General features: G+C 43.3%; 1 protein-coding gene across 1 annotated transcript in view; it reads left to right on the forward strand.

The window, feature by feature from the left end:
- The window catches only part of ADAMTS6 (ADAM metallopeptidase with thrombospondin type 1 motif 6), a 460,987-nt gene that overhangs the window by 328,724 nt on the left and 111,366 nt on the right, over positions 1 to 20,897 (forward strand). The window contains exon 15 of the mRNA XM_075326191.1: positions 19,428 to 19,530. Within this exon, the coding sequence (XP_075182306.1) occupies positions 19,428 to 19,530 (103 nt within the window). The remainder of the gene's footprint in view (positions 1 to 19,427; positions 19,531 to 20,897) is intronic.

Consider the following 20,897-nt stretch of genomic DNA (forward strand, 5'->3'; position numbering starts at 1 on the left):
TTAGGAAATGTTTGCTTATTGTGTTAATTTTTATTTAATGCTGATTTGTATACAATCATAATTTTGGCGATCAATTGATCACTGGTACAGCAGGCGTAAGAGGGATTGGGACTCGCCCCAGGGCTATGGGGTACTCTGTCCCGGGCTGTATATTTACGGGGAACAGTTCACTGGGTGGCCGTTGCCTGGTTCAGTTACCCTGGCGGTCGCTTGAAAGGGGGATATTTACAGGGGATAATAAAGTTTTTATCGTGACGCCACTTGCGGGTTGTGGGTATATAGGTGGAGCCGCCACTGCACAGTCTCTCTGGGGCTGGTGTTAATGGCAACCTGGATGTTAGGCCCTCTGCAAGTAGGGCCAGGCCCCAGGGGGGTAGGTGATGGAGTTAGGCGCGGAAACAAGGTAGGCCACACAAGGGATTGCAGTGTAACTGGTTTCTTTACTCCCAGCGTTGTTAACCCGAAGAAGGCTAGTCCTGACCGCTGGTCCTGACCACTGTTCCCTTTAGTCCCAGTGCCGGTGTGGTAACTTGGTGGCTTTTTTCCCCTGCACCTGTCTCTGGTTGGTGGGTCCCCGTGGCTTGGAGCGTCTGGGAGTCCCTCCTGGTAGTCTTTCTGTCTCTGGTCCGTACGGCGGGCAGTTTGAACCCTGTAGGGTTGGTGTTTTGTTCTTGTCCCTGGTTCTCCTGTTACTGCTGGTGTCCCCGGACTTTACGGTCAGTGAGGTCCTGGATGGTCTCCTCACTGAGCAGATTTTATCAGGTCTGTCTGGAGCATTTGCCTGACCATAGTACCCCATCGGTGCTATGGTTCCGAGAGTACTTCACCGTACTCCACCAGCAACCACATGCCTGGGCCCACAGGTCACCGCTTCACTCCCCCATCAGTGCGGTTACGTCTGTCTCCCCTCACTTCCACGTTCTGACTGTCTGACCCCTCCGCCCTGGCTGTCGTTTAGTGGTCTGGATCGGCTCCACCCCTGGGTGGCCATCTATTGGGTCCAACCCTAGTCTGTTACCAGTCCTTGGAGAAGGGAAAAACAGGGATTATAATGTGTTTTGGTGTTACCAGCACTGGTCTTCTGAGTTCCTGGGTGTAGGCCCTGCATCTTTGACAGTATGCAGTACCTTGTAGCTCCTGATGGATTCAGGGGCGCTACAATTGCTACTTCCTTAAGTGTACGCATGGGACTTCTAGAGTGCTGTGTATAGAGGAAGGAAAAGTCTATCCCACCAAGCATAGAAAATAGAACAGCAGGGTCTCTCCTGCAGTGCCACAATCTATTCTCTTAGTCTACAGCTAACAAACCTGATATTTGCATATGGACCAGTCAAGCATTTTAAAGAGGATGCCCTTTACTTTTACATTGATGACCTAACATTAGGATAGGTCATTAATGTCAGATCGGCTGGATCAGACACCCTGCGCCCCCACCGATCAGCTGTTCGTAGTCCTGGCGGCAGCAGCACACAGCCGGAAATGCTCAAATCCGGAGCTACTCCGTCTTCTGATAGTGGCCATGGCAGAGTATGCACATGCGCGACCTATTCAGATCAATTGGAGGCAGATGTGCATTACCCAGCTGCAGTCCCTATCAGAAGACGGAGCATCTCCGGAACTGAGCATTTCCTGCACAGGCTGTTGCCACCAGCACTGAGAACAACTGATCAGCGGGGGTGCGGGATCTTGGACCCGGTCGATCTGACATTGATGACCTATCCTTAGGAAAGGCCAACAATGTAAAAGTAGTGGACAACTCCTTTAACATATCCGTTGGTCCATAAATGCATCAAGATTCTTGGTCCTGATAATTTACATAGGATAAACAGTATGTTCTGTTTGACTTGTATAAATTATAAAAAAAGAAACTTATAAGATGCAAATGGAGGTATAGTAAAGGGCTTTTGAACTTCTATAAAGGCTTATATACCAATATGCATTCGTAATACTGCGTCCAGGAAAGTAAAGTAGTCCCGAAATTCAGGATCCACATCTGCACTCTGGTACGATAGATATACATGCCCACACTTCTTATACAATATGTTGCACCATTAGTATATTAAATTGGTTTAGCGTTTTCTATTACCATGTCAGTACATTGTTCCCCTAATTATTTTACTTTGAGTCTAGGCCAACTTTGGCCCAATCTTTACTGGCCTTCAAGAACCCGCACTTTTAGATGGTTGTGATCAGGAAATAAGACAGACAGGCCTTGGCCCCACGACTATAAGAAAAGAGCAGTGTTGTGCTTATTTATTGTTACACTTTATCATATTTAGTTTAGTGGCTTTTTGTGATCGCGCCACCCAAAATATCTGGACCCTTTTGAGGTTGCTGAATGTTTATTTGTGCGCTTGAGGTCTGGCAAACCACGCAGAACCATCGTCTACCCCTCTAAATCTTGTAAAGAACACTGAGCTGTATTTACTAGAAAAAAATGACTTCTGGCTGTACCTAATGTATCACTGGCTGAATGTGGATGAAGTTATTCATTAATTACCCAAATTTATGAATGTTTCCCCATGCGATTAGACATTCAATTAGAAGTCAGGCACTCTGTCTGCATGTAGTAGTCACTAGAACTCAGCACCTACTAATTTTTCTCTATTAAATCCTTAAAGTGGTATTACCATCTCCAAGATTTTATCCCAATATGTAGTAGGTGTAATAATAATATTAGCAAATCGCTCCAACTAGAAATGTAGTATAGTTTTCCTGATATAGCTATGTCTCTTACCTCATGTGCAGGGCATTGCAGCATATGTGCAAGTAAAGTTCCAGCAATTACCTGCTATTTGATTGACAGGTGCTACAGGAAGGGAATATGTGGGTCTTTTCTTGATTTCTATTCCCGCCCCTGTCTGCCTGTTAGGCCATTTTCACCCTGTCACCGGCGCAGGCAGAGAGACAGGGGCGGGAATAGATAGCAAGACCTGACCCACAAATTCCCACCCTTGTTGCACCTGTCAATCAAATAGCAGTTCATTACTGGAACTTCATTTGCACATATTTCCGAAATAAAACATCCAATCTCAGAACAAAAGCCATGCTTATATTCAGCATCCTAGCACCAGTATAGCACTGGCTTTAATTTATATATGAAAATCCTGCTGGTTGGTTCCCTTTAAGACTGTTGGGTGTTCCAAAGAGCGAAAGGGACCCCATAATTCTTTTCTCCTGTTGGAGTCTACCAATGGATCCCCACCAATCAGAGAGATTACCTATCCTAAGGTCACTACAGAGGATACGTTACCTGCCTTAAATATATCATTTTTACCTGGTGTAAATGCCGCTGTTCTCCTGAATCTGGTGGTGTTTTTCTTTTGTTCCTACTCCTCTCTGTTCTAGAAATATGGGCCTTTTTTCCCTGTATATAAATCTAGTCTTTTTAGCCAACTGCGCATGGTTTTGAGAACCCACATAGAAGAGTTGAGCACCACATCCACTAGGCTAAGAAGTCTAGATATATAAAAAAAAATAGGGGGCCATAACTCAAGAACACAGAGGCACAGAAACAGAAGAAAAACTGCGCCTGATTCGGGAGAACAGTATTTACACCAGGTAAAAAATTCCGAGTTTATAGGAAGTGACTAGAAATGAGCGGATCCATGGAAGTTCGGGTTCTGCGGGGTCAGCTGGACTTTAGATAAAGTTCTGTTCTGGACCCGAACTTCATTGGAAGTCACTGATTGGGCAATTTGGGTTTCCGTCTGCATGCAGCCAGGCATAAACAGAGCATTTCCGGGAGCGGTGGTTATGGTCATCCTTATTTCTTTTTTTGTACACTACATCCAATCATGCTGTTTTTACCTCCAGTGAGAGCCGTTGAAACATTGCAAGCGGCTCGCACTGGGGTGAGCAACGAGCGTACCTGAGCACAGCGATACTTGATCCAGTGGTTTGTATACGTAAAGCACCCGATCTCCAAATTTGGACACAGATTTTTTTGTAAAGTCTGTGTTTGGTGCGAACACTTGACTTTAAAGTTTGGGTCCACTCCTCACTTGAAGTGACAGGTCCTCTTTAAGACTTTGTTCACATCACATTTAGAGCTATGTTCGGTGTATACACAAAGAAAGGGACGGAAGGAATGCCAAAAAGCTCCTTGAGTTTTTAGTTTTTGGCCACTTGCCTCTTTGACTGTGGCATAGACGGTCATGTGACGATATGAAGACCTGGATTATATATACTGATTATATATACACAGTATATATAATCCAGGTCTTCATATCGTCATATTACCATCTATGCCACAGTCGAGGAGGATAGTGGCCAAAAAGTCAAGGAACTTTTTGCCATTCCTTCCGTCCCTTTGTGTGTGTGTGTGTGTGTGTGTGTATATATATATATATATATATATATATATTGTTTTAGGACTAAGGGGTGCTTTACATCGCACGACCGATATATGGCGATCGCTGCTGCAGCGAACATTATCGCTACAGCAGCGTCACACGCGCATACCTGCTCTGCGACGTCGCTGTGACCGGCGAACCACCTCCTATCTAAGGGGGCAGTTCGCTCAGCGTCACAGCGACGTCACAGCAGCGTCACTGAACCACCGCCCAATAGAAAAGGAGGGGAGAGATGAGCGGCCGGAACATCCCACCCACCTCCTTCCTCGTTTTCTGGTGGGCGCAGGTAAGGAGATGTTTGTCGTTCCAGCGGTGTCACACATAGCGATGTGTGCTGCCACAGGAACGACAAACAACATCGTCACTGCAGCAGCAACGATAATTGGGAATAGGGGGGCATGTCACCGATGAGCGATTTTGAACGTTTTTGAGACGATTCAAAATCGCTCATAGGTGTCACACACGACATTGCTACGCGGCCAGATGTGCGTCACAAAATCCGTGACCCCAACGAGATCGCTTTAGCGATGTCGTAGCGTGTAAAGCCACCCTTACACAATCAGATTCTTTTCAACTTTTTGACATATGAAGGTGGTGTCAGTTTTTGCCATTATAAAGTAAAGAGAAATAGCAAATTTCTAATATCAACCCATGCAGGGGCTGCGACAGACCTGTCTGCTGACGGGGATTTAGGAGCCCCACTCTTGATGAATGACAGAATTAACCGTAGGAGAACCTGAAAATCTGTGCATGACTAATGTGTTTCTTAAACCTCCTTTTTTTCTCCGACCGTTTACGCTCAGTGTCAGCATCCATCATCTCTTTAATAATTTTAAGACGTAAGTCTTTGCTGATTCTGCTCTTTGTAAAAAAAAAATAAAAAGTCCCCTACCTCTTCAGGGTAAACTAATTCCTTTCTTCTGTTCCCTGACTGCTCTTCATGAAAATTACTTTCCTCCTCCAGGCCACTTTTCTGTATTAGAAAGCCGAGCGTTCTTACAAAACAATGTTTATTAATTTAGAAAACTCCTAATGCAGACTGTAAAAGGCAGGAAATGAAAAATGTTACTAGCAGCTGTAAAACTCTGCTTCATGGCGCTACTAAACCCAGTGGCTTCATGGCGCACTTTTAAACCCCAATCTACTCCTCCTGATTGTATCTTGCAACTGTATATGTATATAACGCATGCATATCCGCATGAACTAACACTAGAACACCTTTTGGTATGCCTTTTACATTGTGCTCTCCCTCTCTTGCACCTCTTGGAAATATATGCTGCAATTGGACATTACCATTCTCTTATTGTAGGTTACGTCTTAATAGCGTCAGAGTGTGTAGTGTCAAGCTCCATGATTCTTGCTCTCAAAGAGAGTGCGGAAAGACTGTGCAAAGTGTTCTTAGAGCCCTTATAAGTAATCTATCTGTAGGAGAACTCTCCTAAGCAATCTACCGTATATGGGTATGTAGGTCATAGAAAGCTGAATAAAATATCTGCTCTCCAATGTGTTATTCCAGAGAAATCCTAATTTTTCTTATATGTAAATGAACCTTTAAGATCTATAGGGTGCTTTACATGCTGCGACATCGCTAACGATATATCGTCAGGGTCACGTCATTAGTGATGCACATCCGGCACCGTTAGCGACATCTTAGTGTGTGACTCCAATGACCGACGATCAACGAGCGCAAAAACGTGAAAAATCGTTGCTCGTAGACACGTCGTTCATTTCCTTAATATCGTTGCTGCTGCAGGTACGATGATGTTCGTCGTTCCTGCGGCATCACACATAGCTAAGTGTGACACCGCAGGAACGACGAACATCTCCTTACCTGCCTCCACCGGAAATGAGGAAGGAAGGAGGTGGGTGGCATGTTCCGGCTGCTCATCTCCACCCCTCCTCTGCTATTGGACGGCTGCCGTGTGATGTTGCTATGACGCCGCACAAACCGCCCCCTTAGAAAGCAGGCGGATCACCAGCCAGAGTGACGTCGCAGGGAAGGTAAGTCCGTGTGACGGGTGTTAGCGATGTTGTGCGCCACGGGCACCGATTTCCCCGTGTCGCACAACCGACGGGGGCGGGTACGCTCGCTAGCGATATCTGAACCGATATCGCAGCGTGTAAAGTACCCTTATGGGCTGGACATAGATCTCCCAGAGAATCTGCCTCCAGAGCTCATTTTAAATTAACGGGTCATTACCAATGTGAGACATGTAATGACTGGCAGTCTGTTCTACTTCAAGAGGATGTGCTGGGGAAAAAAAAGGGTGGATAGGGTCTTATCCGGTAGTGTGGAGGATAGGAGAAATATGAGGTGTGCTCACCTGGTTGGAATGGTAATGCACATATAATGTAGGGCTGCTGCAAATCCAAAGGCGAGAATGATGAGTGATGAATATTATCTGGATCTTTTTTGCGCTGCCCTTCTGGTACAAGGAAGATGAAAATCAGTCCACGATCATGAGTTATTATCAGCTTTGGTTTGTGTCTACACCTTTCAAAGCCTACACCAGCTTCTTTATCATGAAAAGTCCACAATCAAAAGCTTGTGGTCTTTTCCTGATGAAGAAGCCGGTAGGCTTTGAAACTCGTAGAAATAAACCACAGCTGATAATAACTCTCGTGATCGTGGACTCATCTTCATCTTCCTTATACCAGAAAGGTAGCTCAAAAAAGATCCAGAGAATATTCATCAATCAACAGTTCTACTTGTGTCACGCTGGTGACGCCCGCTTCCATTTATAATAAGCTCTGGAGACAGATTCTCAGGGAGATCTATGTCCAGCCCAGAGATCTTAACAGCTCATTTACATATTAAGAAAAATGTGGATTTCTCTGGAATAAGAAATCGGATCTCAGATATAAAGTTATCAGTTTATAGAACTGTCTATGACCTGCATGCCCAAATAGACAGCATAGAAAGTTTAAGGGTATGAGCTCTATCCTCAGTACTCCCAGGAAAGCTCTACAAATTGCCTACTTTTGGGTGTGGTGTTAATAAGCCCTGCTCCTTCTGCGGGTCTATTTAAGGAACTATTGACTGGTAAACTACATCTATTTTTATTTGCATTGTAAGCTTTTCTATAATTATCAAGCACACAGAAGTTATCAATCAAATTAAGAAAGAGACCCTTTTAACAAATTATTGGTCCCCGGTGTCAGCTGCAACTGGTGTTGCCTTCTTTGTGATGTTTGAGTCCATTATTATATCAGACCTTGACATGCATTCCACTGAGGGTGCAAAATAATATACATGGGCCAGTTGATCTATTTGAGTCCCAGGAGATCAGAAGACAACGGCACAATCCATTCGATATTCAAAACGTGCTTTATTTAATCCAAGAAGTGCAATAAAAAGAGGGGAGAGCCGTGTGCAGGCCCCTAGGGGATGACGGCCGTTTCGCACCTCCTAGTGCTTCCACAGGTCCAATTTGCAGAACTGCATCTGTTTTTGTATACTACTTGTTGATCTATTTGACCCATAAGTTTACCAGTGTATAAAAAAAATGGATGCCCCAATAATATTTTTTATTCTTAGATCTGCCAAACCATTTTTTTGGCTATAAAGAAGTCCTTTCCTCATCTTACTTCTTGAATTGAGATACCTTGAAATGGAGGATTCGAGATGACAACAAACTTTTTTTTTTTTAAGGAAAATTTTACAAATACATCCAGTGAAATAAGTGTTGAACATGTCACACATTTTCTACATAAATATATTTCTAAAGGTGCTATTGACATGTATTTCTCACCAGATGTCAGTAACAACCCATCCAATCCACACAGAGAAAGAAATCAAATCATAGATGTCTATAAATTAAGTTATATGTAATAATGAGAATTAATAAAGGAAAAAAGTATTAAACACGTTTTCTGAAATGTATTTAATACTTCGCAAATAAGCCTTTGTTCACTCCTGTCTGAAATCTTGCGGGAAGCTCTTGGCTGTGGCCGGTTTATGGTGAAGTGATATTATTCCACCAGTTTATAGCCCAAACTGTTCTCACTGGAACCTTTAGACTTTAGAAATTCTTCTGTAACCAATTTTATCAGTATGTTTTGAAACAATAAGGTTGCAAAGGTGTTGAGACAGTTCACTGGTTTTACACATCATGAGATGTTTCTTGTGTGGAACCTTGGTAATGAGACAGCTTTTTATAGTCCGTCAGTTGAATCAGCTGATATTTTTTACACTAAATGGCAAGATTGCTTTCTCATTACTGATAGATTTTAGCTATTGTTGTTGGCTTTTAGCACCTTTCTTTCTTCATGTGTTCAATATTATTTGCCTGTGTCATTTATCATTATTACACATTACTTATTACACATTACTTAATGTATAAACATCAGTGGTTTGATTTCTTTGCCTGTGTGGATTGGATGGGTTGTTACAGACATTCAGTGACATTCGTATCAATTCATGTTAATAGAACCTTTAAATATATAAATTTTCATTAGCTAATTGGTGACATGTTCAATACACAATATACAGTACATATACAGTACAGACCAAGAGTTTGGACACACCTTTTCATTCAAAGAGTTTTCTTCATTTTCAGGACTCTAAAAATTGTAGATTCACATTGAAGGCATCAAAACTATGAATTAAAACGAGGAATTAAATACTTAAAAAAGTGTGAAACAACTGAAAATATGTCTGTCTGTGTATATTCTAGGTTCTTCAAAGTAGCCACCTTTTGCCTTGATTACTGCTTTGCACACTCTTGGCATTCTCATGATGAGCTTCAAGAGGTAGTCACTGGAAATGGTCTTCCAACAGTCTTGAAGGAGTTCCCAGAGATGCTTAGCACTTGTTGGCCCTTTTGCCTTCACTCTGCGGTCCAGCTCACCCCAAACCATCTCGATTGGGTTCAGGTCTGGTGACTGTGGAGGCCAGGTCATCTGGCGTAGCACCCCATCACTCTCTTTCTTAATCAAATAGCCCCTACACAGCCTGGAGGTGTGTTTGGGGGGTCATTGTCCTGTTGAAAAATAAATGATGGTCCAACTAAACGCAAACCGGTTGGAATAGCATGCCGCTGAAAGATACTGTGGTATGCATGCTGGTTCTGTATGCCTTCAATTTTGAATAAATCCCCAACAGTGTCACCAGCAAAGCACCCCCACACCATCACAGCTCCTCCTCTATGCTTCACGGTGGGAACCAGCCATGTAGAGTTCATCCATTCACCTTTTCTACAAAGACATGGTGGTTGGATCCAAAGATCTCAAATTTGGACTCATCAGACCAAAGCACAGATTTTCACTGGTCTGATGTCCATTTCTTGTGTTCTTTATCCCAAACAAGTCTCTTATGCTTGCTGCCTGTCCTTAGCAGTGGTTCCCTAGCAGCTATTTTACCATGATGGCCTGCTGCACAAAGTCTCCTCTTAACAGTTGTTCTAGAGATGAGAAAGTGTGTCCAAACTTTTGGTCTGTACTGTATGTGTGTGTGTGTGTGTGTGTATATATATATATATATATATATATATATATATATATATATATATATATATATACATACATATATATATACATTCACACTTTACAATGTGTGTGTTTGTATACCTGTGTGTGTATATGTATGTATGTACGTATTTATATATAAAGTATATAATAATGTTGATCATGTCATGCCACCCATTTTGAGTTCACTCGAGCCAAGAAGTGAGTTAAGGAGGGATAAATCTGCGCATTCATTTTTTTGATGGTTAGCGCACGTTTCCACCACTGTTGATGTGTTCATGAATAACCCTAAGTCACCTCTCTTCTTTATTTGTGTTATTTTCGCTGGCATTGCACAGTTCATTCATTTCCAAGTGGGGGTATTACACTGGAAATTATAAAAAAAAGATTGGTTTTTGGAATATTTTAGGCGGATGAAGTCGATTTCCTTAGTGAAGTAGCACAGATTTATAAAAGACACTGTATGTTGTCATCATTAGGTCATTCTAATTTCTACCCAAATGGAATCATTACATCTTGTTGTTGTCGATCCCTCTGTATTTTTCCTCTACCGCTAAGTCACACATACCAAAGCAGCATCATACTGCTCAGGGAACACAATGTTTTTACTAGTCGTGTGGTGTAATTCACAAATATTCAGTCTTCACTTGGCATTTCTGTATGGTTCGCATAGTTTTAAAATGTGCAAAAGCTTCACCTTCCAAATTCTACAGCCTTGACATGCTGCGGTAGGAAGCCGAAAAAAAATAAGCTGTAATTATTAAGGCTTTTGAGAAGGTATTGTATTTGTTATACGGTGCACTGGTAATACAGATACAATAAGCTATCATTACAGCGTAGCCACCAGCAGGCAAAGTATTGACATTGCTGTACTTATGCCTTCAGAAATGGTCTTAGACTTGCAAACAGATGTTATAGTTTATTGTGTAATAACCATATATCCCTTAGTAGCAGCACACTGTTACTTGGCATTTCTGTAAAGCGGGCTTTACACGCTACGACATCGCTAATGTGGAGTCGTTGGGGTCACGGAATTCGTGACGCACATCCGGCCGCATTAGCGATGCCGTTGCGTGTGACATCGATAAGCGATTTTGCATCGTTGCAAAAACGTGCAAAATCGCTAATCGGCGACACGGGGGTCCATTCTCAAATCTCGTTACTGCAGCAGTAACGAGGTTGTTCCTCGTTCCTGCGGCAGCACACATCGCTGCGTGTGACGCCGCAGGAACGAGGAAGCTCCCCTTACCTGCCTCCCGGCCGCTATGCGGAAGGAAGGAGGTGGGCGGGATGTTACGTCCCGCTCATCTCCGCCCCTCCGCTGCTATTGGGCGGCGGTTCAGTGACGTTTCAGTGACGTCGCTGTGACGCCGCACGGACCGCCCCCTTAGAAAGGAGGCGGTTCGCCGGTCACAGCGACGTCGCCGGACAGGTAAGTATGTGTGACGGCTGTGGGCGATGTTGTGCGGCACGGGCAGCGATATGCCCGTGTCGCTCTACAGATGGGGGCGGGTACCCACACTAGCGATATCGGGACCGATATCGCAGTGTGTAAAGTAGCCTTAACTTTAAAGGTGTTGTCTTTTAAACATTACTCCTGTCCATATACCCTAAAGAGGAGAGTTCCTACTCTTGAAAGCCCTTTTCATTCTAGTGGACTCAAACTTCAGACCTAATATAGTATCACATTCTGTTGATGGTAATTTAAAATGCTTTGTGGCTAGTGATGGGCGGATGTGCAGATTACCAGGACGGTTATCTGGTTTTTAAAATTCCGGGCCAGATGCTGCTCCCCATATAAGTCTATAGGAACCAGGAGCCGGCAAATAAAAATGGTGGTAGAAGGGATAGGGGCATAGGCGCAGGCACACTATACTTACCGAGTCTCCGTCGTGGCTGTAACTGCTTCCAGGCCGCTCGTTCACTTCCGGGGCCGCGCATTATCCTTCATTGCATATGCACTGCTTTCCTCACCAACTGGCGTCTGTGATTGGTTGCAGTCAGAAGCGCCCCCACACTGTGACATCGTGTCAGCTGACTGCTTCCAAGCACAGACGCTACGTGTGTCTATTGTGGTATAAAAATAAATGAAAAATTTGGCGTATGGTCCCCCTATATTATGATACCCAGCACAGATAAAGCATACGGCTGCAGCCTACAGTCATGCGCTTATCTTGGCAGTGTATTAAAATAAGAGGAACCATATGTAACTTTTTAAAATTATTTAAATAACTAATTTCAAAACCCGATGTGCGGTCCCCCCAATTTTGATGTCCAATTTTTTGTATTTCCAGCACACCAGGGTAATCTTAAAGAGTCAGGTAAAGTGCTGGGATTGTCGCATCTAATGGATGCAGCAATCCTGGGTGGCTGCAGGTTGCTATTTTTAGGCTAGGGGGTGGCCCAATAAGCATGGGTCTCCCTAGCCTGAGAATACTATCCCACAGATGTTGGGTTTTATCATGGCTGGATATCAAATTTTGGGGGAATCACATGTTGTTTTTTTTTAAATATTTAGTTAATTTAAAAAAAAGTCACTTGCCGTTCTTCTTATTTTGATACACAGCCAAGATAAGCGCATGGCTGGGTTCGCAGCCTGTAGTTGTATGCTTTATCTGAGCTGGGTATTATAACGTTTGGGGGCCCTACACCAAATATTTTATTTAATTTTACTCTACGATATAGACCCGCAGACAGCGCCTGTGATTGGTTGCAGGCAGATGTTGTCACACAAGCTGGGGGCGCGTCTGACTACAACCAATCACAGACACCGGAGGGTGGGGAAAGCTGTGCATATGCAGGAGACTAATAAGTGGCCCCGGAAGTGAATAGGCGGCTGCTGAAACAGTGTACAGCCGCGACAGAGCCTCGGTAAGTAAGAAGCATTTGCTACATTCTTATTTTCTTTATTTTTCCTTTATTTTTTTTTATTTCCCAAGTAGCCATATCCGGATCAACACCCGGAATCCCGGGCCTGAGTCTGGCACTCTGGTAAGCGTGAAACTGCGCGAATTTGACTTTTACAGTCCGGGTTCGCCCATATCTACTTGTGGCTCCAAACTGATGTCAGCAAGGAAAAGGCCATAACATATGCAGTCATCTCTCCATGGCAATAGATGCTGAAACTTTTTAAATGGGTTGTCTTAGCACAAACGAACCATCTTAGAATTTAGCCCCTTGGGCTGTCAGCTGACTGCCTATTTTCTGCTGGTGACACCCAATGGAAACAGCTCGAATCCACCAGAACGAGAGCTGCTTGCACAATGGGGTCTATATGACGTAGATTTGGGTTGTTGCATTGGCTTTTAACTCTTGGCATCGATGCTCCATCCAGAGCCGGATTGGGGAGCCTTGACCCAAAATGGAAACAATCAATCTACTGACAATTAAAAATACATTTTAAAAAAGGTACTTACTGAAGGATACTCGGAGCCGACTCATCTAGTGCCTAGCACAGTCTTTTGTCATAGCCCCAGTTGAAATTGGCATGCCAAACATTAAGCTTGTAGAAAAACATACGCTCCGACACTCAGTAGCTCTGCACACTTGTCAGATGCTGCAACATACATCCAATAAAGCTGTGTGACATTTCTGCACAACTGGTGTTTTTTCTTCATTGAACTCATTTCATATCACATGAATCTTAGGATTGAGGATTGTTTACACCATATTTGGCCAATGGAATCACTGTAAAATGTAAATTTGCTCCTACTAGTCTACACCATAAAGATTTGCCTGACAAACATGTGACAATAAGATACACTTTGACTTACCGGGAGTCGAAATAATATAACAGAATATGTGTGTAAACGTCTGAAAGTCTATGGTGGTTCAAGATTATAGAATTTAATCAGTTCAATGACCTTTTCTTAAGCCCGCTTTACACGCTGCAATGTATCTTACAATGTGTCGGCGGGGTCACGTCGTAAGTGACGCACATCCGGTATTATAAGGTACATTGCAGTGTGTGACAGGTACGTGTGATTGCGATTGAACGTTAAAACGTTCATCGCATACACATCGTACCTGTCTCTAGAATTGCACGTTAGATTGCTCATCGTACCCGGGGTAGCACACATTGCAGTGTGTGACACCCCGGGAACGATGAACAGATCTTACCAGCGTTCTGCGGCTCCCGGCCCACAATGCCGAAGGACGGAGGTCGGCAGGATGTTTGCGTCCCGCTCAGCTCCGCCCCTCCGCTTCTATTGGCCGGCTGCCGTGTGACGTCGCTGTGATGCCGAACGTCTCTCCCACTCCAGGAAGTGGACATTCGCCGCCCACAGCAAGGTCGTATGGACGGGTAAGTACGTGTGATGGGGGTTACTCGTATGTGCGGCACGTTCAACAAATTGAAATCGTATGCGAAATTGCAACGTGTAAAGCAGGCTTTAGACTATGTTCACTATATTTTCCACCAAAAAGACAGAAATCACAAAAGCAACCAAATGGACTCTTGGAAGTCAATGGGTATTTTCAGCACCATTGGGATTGATCATACAACCCCTGGCAAAAATTATGGAATCACCTGGCTCTGAGGATGTTCATTCAGTTGTTTACTTTTGTTTAAAAAAAGCAGATCACAGACATGGCACCAAACTAAAGTAATTTCAAATGGCAACTCTCTGGCTTTAAGAAAGACTAAAAAAAAATCATGAAAACATAATGTACTAGCCAGTAATGGTTAATTTTCAAGACCAAAAAAGGGGAAAAAATGGTGGAATCACTCAATTCTAAGGAAAAAATTATGGAATCACTCTGTAAATTTTCATTCCCAAAACTGACATCTGCATCAAATAAGATCTGCTCATTAGTCTGCATCTAAAAAGGAATGATCATACTTTTTAGAGCTGTTGCACCAAGTGGACTGACATGAATCATGGCTCCAACACGAGAGATGTCAATTGAAACAAAGGAAAGGATTATCAAACTCTTAAAAGAGGGTAAATCATCACGCAATGTTGCAAAAGATGTTAGTTGTTCACAGTCAGCTGTGTCTAAAACCTGGACCAAATACAAACAACATATGTTAAAGGCAAACATACTGATAGACCAAGGAAGACATCAAAGCGTCAAGACAAGAAACTTAAAGCAATATGTCCCCAAAACAGGAAATGCAGAACAAAACAAATGAGGAACGAATGGGAGGAAACTGGAGTCAATGTCTGTGACCTAACTGTAAGAAACTGCCTAAAGGAAATGGGATTTACATACAGAAAAGCTAAACAATAAAAAGATGACTGCCTGAAGAGAACATGTAAATTTCCACAGTCATTGATAACATAGGGCTGCATGTCAAGTAAAGGCACTGTGGAGATGGCTGTCCTTACATCTTCAATAAATACCCAAGTTTACGTTGAAATTTTGGACACTTTTCTTATTTCATCAATTGAAAGGATGTTTGGGGATGATGAAATCATTTATCACGATGATAATGCATCCTGCCATAGAGCAAAAACTGTGAAAACATACCTTTTAAAGAAGACACATAAGGTCAATGACATGGCCTGCAAATAGTGCGGATCTCAATCCAATTGAAAATCTTTGGGGGAAGTTGAAGAAAATGGTCCATGAAAAGGCTCTAACTTTGCTGCCCGGCTAATCCACCTGTCCCCCCACTACTCCCTGACCTCTCCTCTCTGCCAATCCCTTCACTGGCTTCCCATTGCCCAACGACTCCAGTTCAAAATCCTAACCATGACCTACAAAGCCATCCACAACCTGTCTCCTCCCTACATCTCTGACCTAGTCTCCGATACCTACCTGCACGTAACCTTCGATCCTCACAAGATCTCCTTCTCTACTCCCCTCTCATCTCCTCTTCCCACCATCGCATCCAAGATTTTTCCCGTGCCTCCCCCATACTCTGGAATGCTGTGACTCAACACATTCGACACTCGCCTACCTTGACAAGCTTCAAAAGGAACCTGAAAACCACCTCTTCCGACAAGCCTACAATCTGCCGTAACCCTCAGTCTGATACAGCGCCGCAAAATCAGCTCTACCCTAAAGCCTGTTTTACACGTTGCAATTTCGCATACGATATCGTATGCGATTTGCAACGCCCCCATCGTATGTGTGGCACGTTCAACAAATTGAACGTGCCACACATACGATGGGGGCGTTGCAAATCGCATACGCCACACAAATGATTAACCCCCATCACACGTACTTACCTTCCATACGATCTCGATGTGGGCGACGAACGTCCACTTCCTGGAGTGGGAGGGACGTTCGGCATCACATCGACGTCACGCGGCAGCCGGCCAATAGATGCGGAGAGGCGGAGCTGAGCGGCACGTAAACATCCCGCCCACCTCCTTCCTTCCGCATTGTGGGCTGGGAGCCGCAGGACGTAGGTAAGATCTGTTCATCGTTCCCGGGGTGTCACACACTGCAATGTGTGCTACCCCGGGTACGATGAACAATCTGACGTGCAATTCTAGAGAAAAGTACGATGTGTATGCGATGAACGTTTTAACGTTCAATCGCAATCGCACGTACCTGTCACACACTGCAATTTACCTTACAATGCCGGATGTGCGTCACTTACGACGTGACCCCGCCAACACATTGTAAGATACATTGCAGCATGTAAAACAGGCTTTACCTACTGTATCCTCACCTATCCCTTGTAGACTGTGAGCCCTCGCGGGCAGGGACCTCTATACTCCTGTACCAGTCTGTGCCTTGTATTGTTTATGATTATTGTACTTGTCCCTATTATGTACACCCCTTTCACATGTAAAATGGAATTGATGGCGCTATAATAATAAATAATAATAACCTGCAAAGCTGATCAGAGAAAGTTGGAGCCAGATTGATGAAGAGTACTGTTTGTCACTCATTAAGTCCATGCCTCAAAGACTTCAAGCTGTTATAGAAGCCAGAGGTGGTGCAACAAAATACTAGTGATGTATTGGCGTGTTCTTTTGTTTGTTTTTCATGATTCCATAATTTTTTCCTCATAATTGATACATTCCGTAATTTTTTTCCCCCTGTTTGGTCTGGAAAAGTAACAGTTACTGGCTAGCACATTATGTTTTTTTTTGTTTTTTTAGTGTTCCTTAAAACCAGAAAGTTGCCTTTTGAAATGACTTTAGTTTTGTGCCATGTATGTGATCTGCTTTTTTTAAACTAAAGTAAACAACTGAATGAACATCCTCAGAACCAGGTGACTCCATAATTTGTGCCAGGGGTTGTACATCCAATTATTCACAATGACTATATGACAATCATTGTGGCACTGGTGTCTCAGCAGATTCACAGACTTACTCACCGCCCCTGCCGGGTTATGTCCTCTTTCACACTCCCATGGCCATCCATGTGTGCTGCTGCCTTCTTCTCCTCCCAGGGGCTGTACATGAAGCACAGGGTTCCCAGGAGTGCTTCTAAGACACACACACACACACTGGCCCATCTCTTAAAGAGCTGGCGTGCTATTTCCAGGAAATGCCTCTTCAGTCTTTCGCTGAGAGGCACAGTGCATTTAAGGCATCCTCCCATTAGGGGAGGTGCCTGTGCAACACATTCAGTTAGTCATTACACCAGTCTGCTAGCTAGTTGTCAGGTCTGTTAACCCTGTATCCGTCTCCAGTACCTGCCTTCCCATACCCATCTGTCCCTGCTGTGCCCACGATTCCTGTCCATACCAAGCTATCCAGCCTGCTTCAGTCATCCCACCTGTACCGGAGTCCGTCACCTTTCCTGGGGGTCAGCTGCTACAGTCCCAGTCACTGCCCTTTGAGTGCGCGCTTAGTTAAGCCCCTCCCATTAAGGGGTAAGTCTGGGTTCCCCCTGTGGTCCAGTAGGTCAACTAATTATTTTCACAAATATGTTAGTTATGACCAAGTTGTATAGAATGCCTCTGTTGTGATTGGATGTCCACCAAGCTTTTAAAGACATTACTGCTTTATCCACAGCTGTATATTTCTATGCAGAATCCATTGACCTCGCTCCTCATCAGTGATTGCTGTTTTGGATTTTTGGCCTGCAGTGGTTTAGGGCATATGTTGAACATGAACTCTTTCTTTTCTTCTACATTCCTCGTAAAATTATTTATACTGGTACTTGATGGACTTCATTAGGTTGCACAGCAATTCGATAATTCCCTTAGCAGGAGGCTAATGGTACATCTCAGCACAAACTCTGAAACAGCTGGTGCTGCAGAACTTTAACTGCTTTTCTAAAGCCCTGTTTACGTTTGAGATTCTTCATCTGTTTTTTATGTGTGTTTATAAGGAGATACCTGATGGATTAATTGCTAAGGGATCCTTGACATGCATTGGAGATTAAAGCTGTTGAGGAACTGGTGTAACACTTAAAGCTGTTTATATAACCTCTATTATATTATGCCTGTCCAACGTTACAAAAGATACAATTTAGTCTGCGTGCCAACTGTACAATTTGTTTTCACTACTGTACGGCATTACAAGTCCGTCTAAGCAAGGACTACTCCATTAATGAAGACAGACATTTAATTGGCCAAGTTTTCATGATCATTTAGAACAGGTTGAGCTTTTTACAACATTGCATAGTTGATGGGAAATGTATTCTACAGTTCTACATAATTTATTGGTAAATTGATTTTGGATTTAGGGTTTGCCATAAATGCCCAATAGCTGATGGTCCCATCTTTAGGGAATTCGGGGCTCCAGTGGTTGACATTCACATCTCTGGGAGATTGATGTTTCAGTGGTCGATATTCACACTTTCTCAGCTGCACCATTCTTCATACACTTCAATTAAAAATTGCCTTTACCATTTAGGGTTTGCTATAAATGCCTGATAGCTGCCAGTCCCATCTTTGAGTATCGGGGCTCCAGTGGTTAACGCTCACATCTTTAGGGAGATCGAGGTTCCCATGGTCGACATTCACACTTTCTCAGCTGCACCATTCTTGATACACTTTAATTAAAACTTGCCTTTACCATTTAGGGTTTGCCATAAATGACCAATAGCTGCCAGTCCCATCTTTGAGTATCGGGGCTCCAGTGGTTGACGTTCACATCTTTAGGGAGATCAGGGCTCCAATGGTCAACGTTCAGACCTTCTCAGCTTTACCATTCTTCATACACTTCAATTAAAAGTTGCCTTTACCATTTAAGGTTTGCCATAAATGCCCGATAGCTGCCAGTCCCATCTTTGAGTATCGGGGCTCCAGTGATTAACGTTCACATTTTTAGGGAGACCGGGGCTCCAATGGTCGACGTTCAGACCTTCTCAGCTTTACCATTCTTCATACACTTCAATTATAAGTTGTGTTGTCTTGTACCTGACCCTTTTTATAAGTGAAAGAGATAATCCACCTCTCCATTGTCAGTTTGGTTCAGCACCCGTTAGGCATTTATGGCTCATAGGGTTTTCACAAAAACTTATTATAGGCGATAACTTGTTGAGGATCCAGTGGTCAGACTCCTGGCAATCAACAAGTTAATCCCCTATTCCTTAGATGCCATATAAGAATACTCCCCCTTAATTTATATACAATTCCTTATACAGTATGTGATGCACTGACACATTTGTTTATTCTTGAGTTCTATCAAACACATGATTTTAACTTGCTTTTCTGTTTTTATTTTTATCCTCTTTATTTTTGGTTCTTAGCCTTGTCCATCAGGGTCCCGAGACTTCAGAGAAAAGCAGTGTGCGGACTTTGATAATATGCCTTTCCGAGGGAAATATTACAACTGGAAACCCTACACTGGAGGTAAGGAGGGACTTGAATGACTTAATTTGACAGTTGATTTTTAGGAATAGAATAATTGCTCTTCACTTTTCATTGATCGTCTTGATATTATGTGTTGCTTCAGAGTATCTTCCTTTGTACATGTAAACTCTTCAACAAAAAGTAACCATATCGTCCAACCACCGTTTTCTGAACTGAATGCATAAATAAAATGTGGACTGTGAAAGGGTATAAAACTATCCAGGATTTGCAAGGAATTTCCATTACTGTGGTTCTCCACCTTGGTTTGATTTTGGAAGACCATACTTAAGGCCTCTAACACACATCCGTGCCGCCGGTACGTGTTTGGTACTTTTTTACACATACCGGCGGCACGTGCACACGTGCACCAATGTTACCCTATGGTAACAGGCACACACACGTAAAACCCCACGGAACGTGTGTCTGTGTGGTTTGTACGTGTGAGCGGTTTTTTTTCACGGATGACATGTCCGCGTTTCTCCGGCATCACGCAGACACGAACCCGCTAAAGTCAATGGGTCGGTGTCTGCACGTAAGTGACACAGACCATGTACGTGTGTTATCCGTATGGTCCATGTGCGTTTATTTTTTTTAAAGGTGAAATGTGCTAAGACACACGGACTCCATTCGGACTGCACACGGACATGACATGTACGTATCTCACGCATACACGGACATTCAACACGTACGCATACGTACTGGAGAAACTGACATGAAAAACGGAACACGCACCTGAAAAACGGAACGTGAGACACGTACGTTTTTTACACTGAAGTATGGCAGAGGCCTCAAGCAGTTGAAGTTAGAATTCACACCAGGTCTTACTCTATCGCCTTTATCCCTTCTGTTTTGAGCTGAGCGTTTGAGTATTCTGCCAGACTAGTTGCAGGAAATCACTGCCTGATTGTAGATGTGTTTTATAAGAGTTTTCATGGAGTTTGAAGTTTTTATAATAATGTATAAACATGCTTTTTTCTATTAAGTAGAGGTGAATTAATATGGTTGGTGTCGTTTTTACCTTCTTTTGGCCCCAATCTTCTGGTTTTCCTAAATGTTTTCCGTTTTGGGGCAAGTCAGAATGTTTGACGTCTACCCTGAACTACATTTTCTATTTGCTCTGACAACATGTTTTCCTCCCACCTAGCATGCTCTTAGCTACTAGCAGAACCAAACCAGTCCACCTGGTATATCCCTGCGCATGCGTATTACAGTATGTGAGGAGTGTGATGTAGATGTGTGTCCAATCTTCATGCACAGTCTCGAAGTCTGATACAACGGCTCTTAGAAAACTGTGTACACAGGGAAAGAACAAGACACCCGAGTTCACATATTATTGTATGGACTGAGATCTGCCGAAGAAGCAGAAT

The sequence above is a fragment of the Anomaloglossus baeobatrachus genome, chromosome 1 (genome assembly GCF_048569485.1).
Source record: "Anomaloglossus baeobatrachus isolate aAnoBae1 chromosome 1, aAnoBae1.hap1, whole genome shotgun sequence".
NCBI lineage: Eukaryota > Metazoa > Chordata > Amphibia > Anura > Aromobatidae > Anomaloglossus > Anomaloglossus baeobatrachus.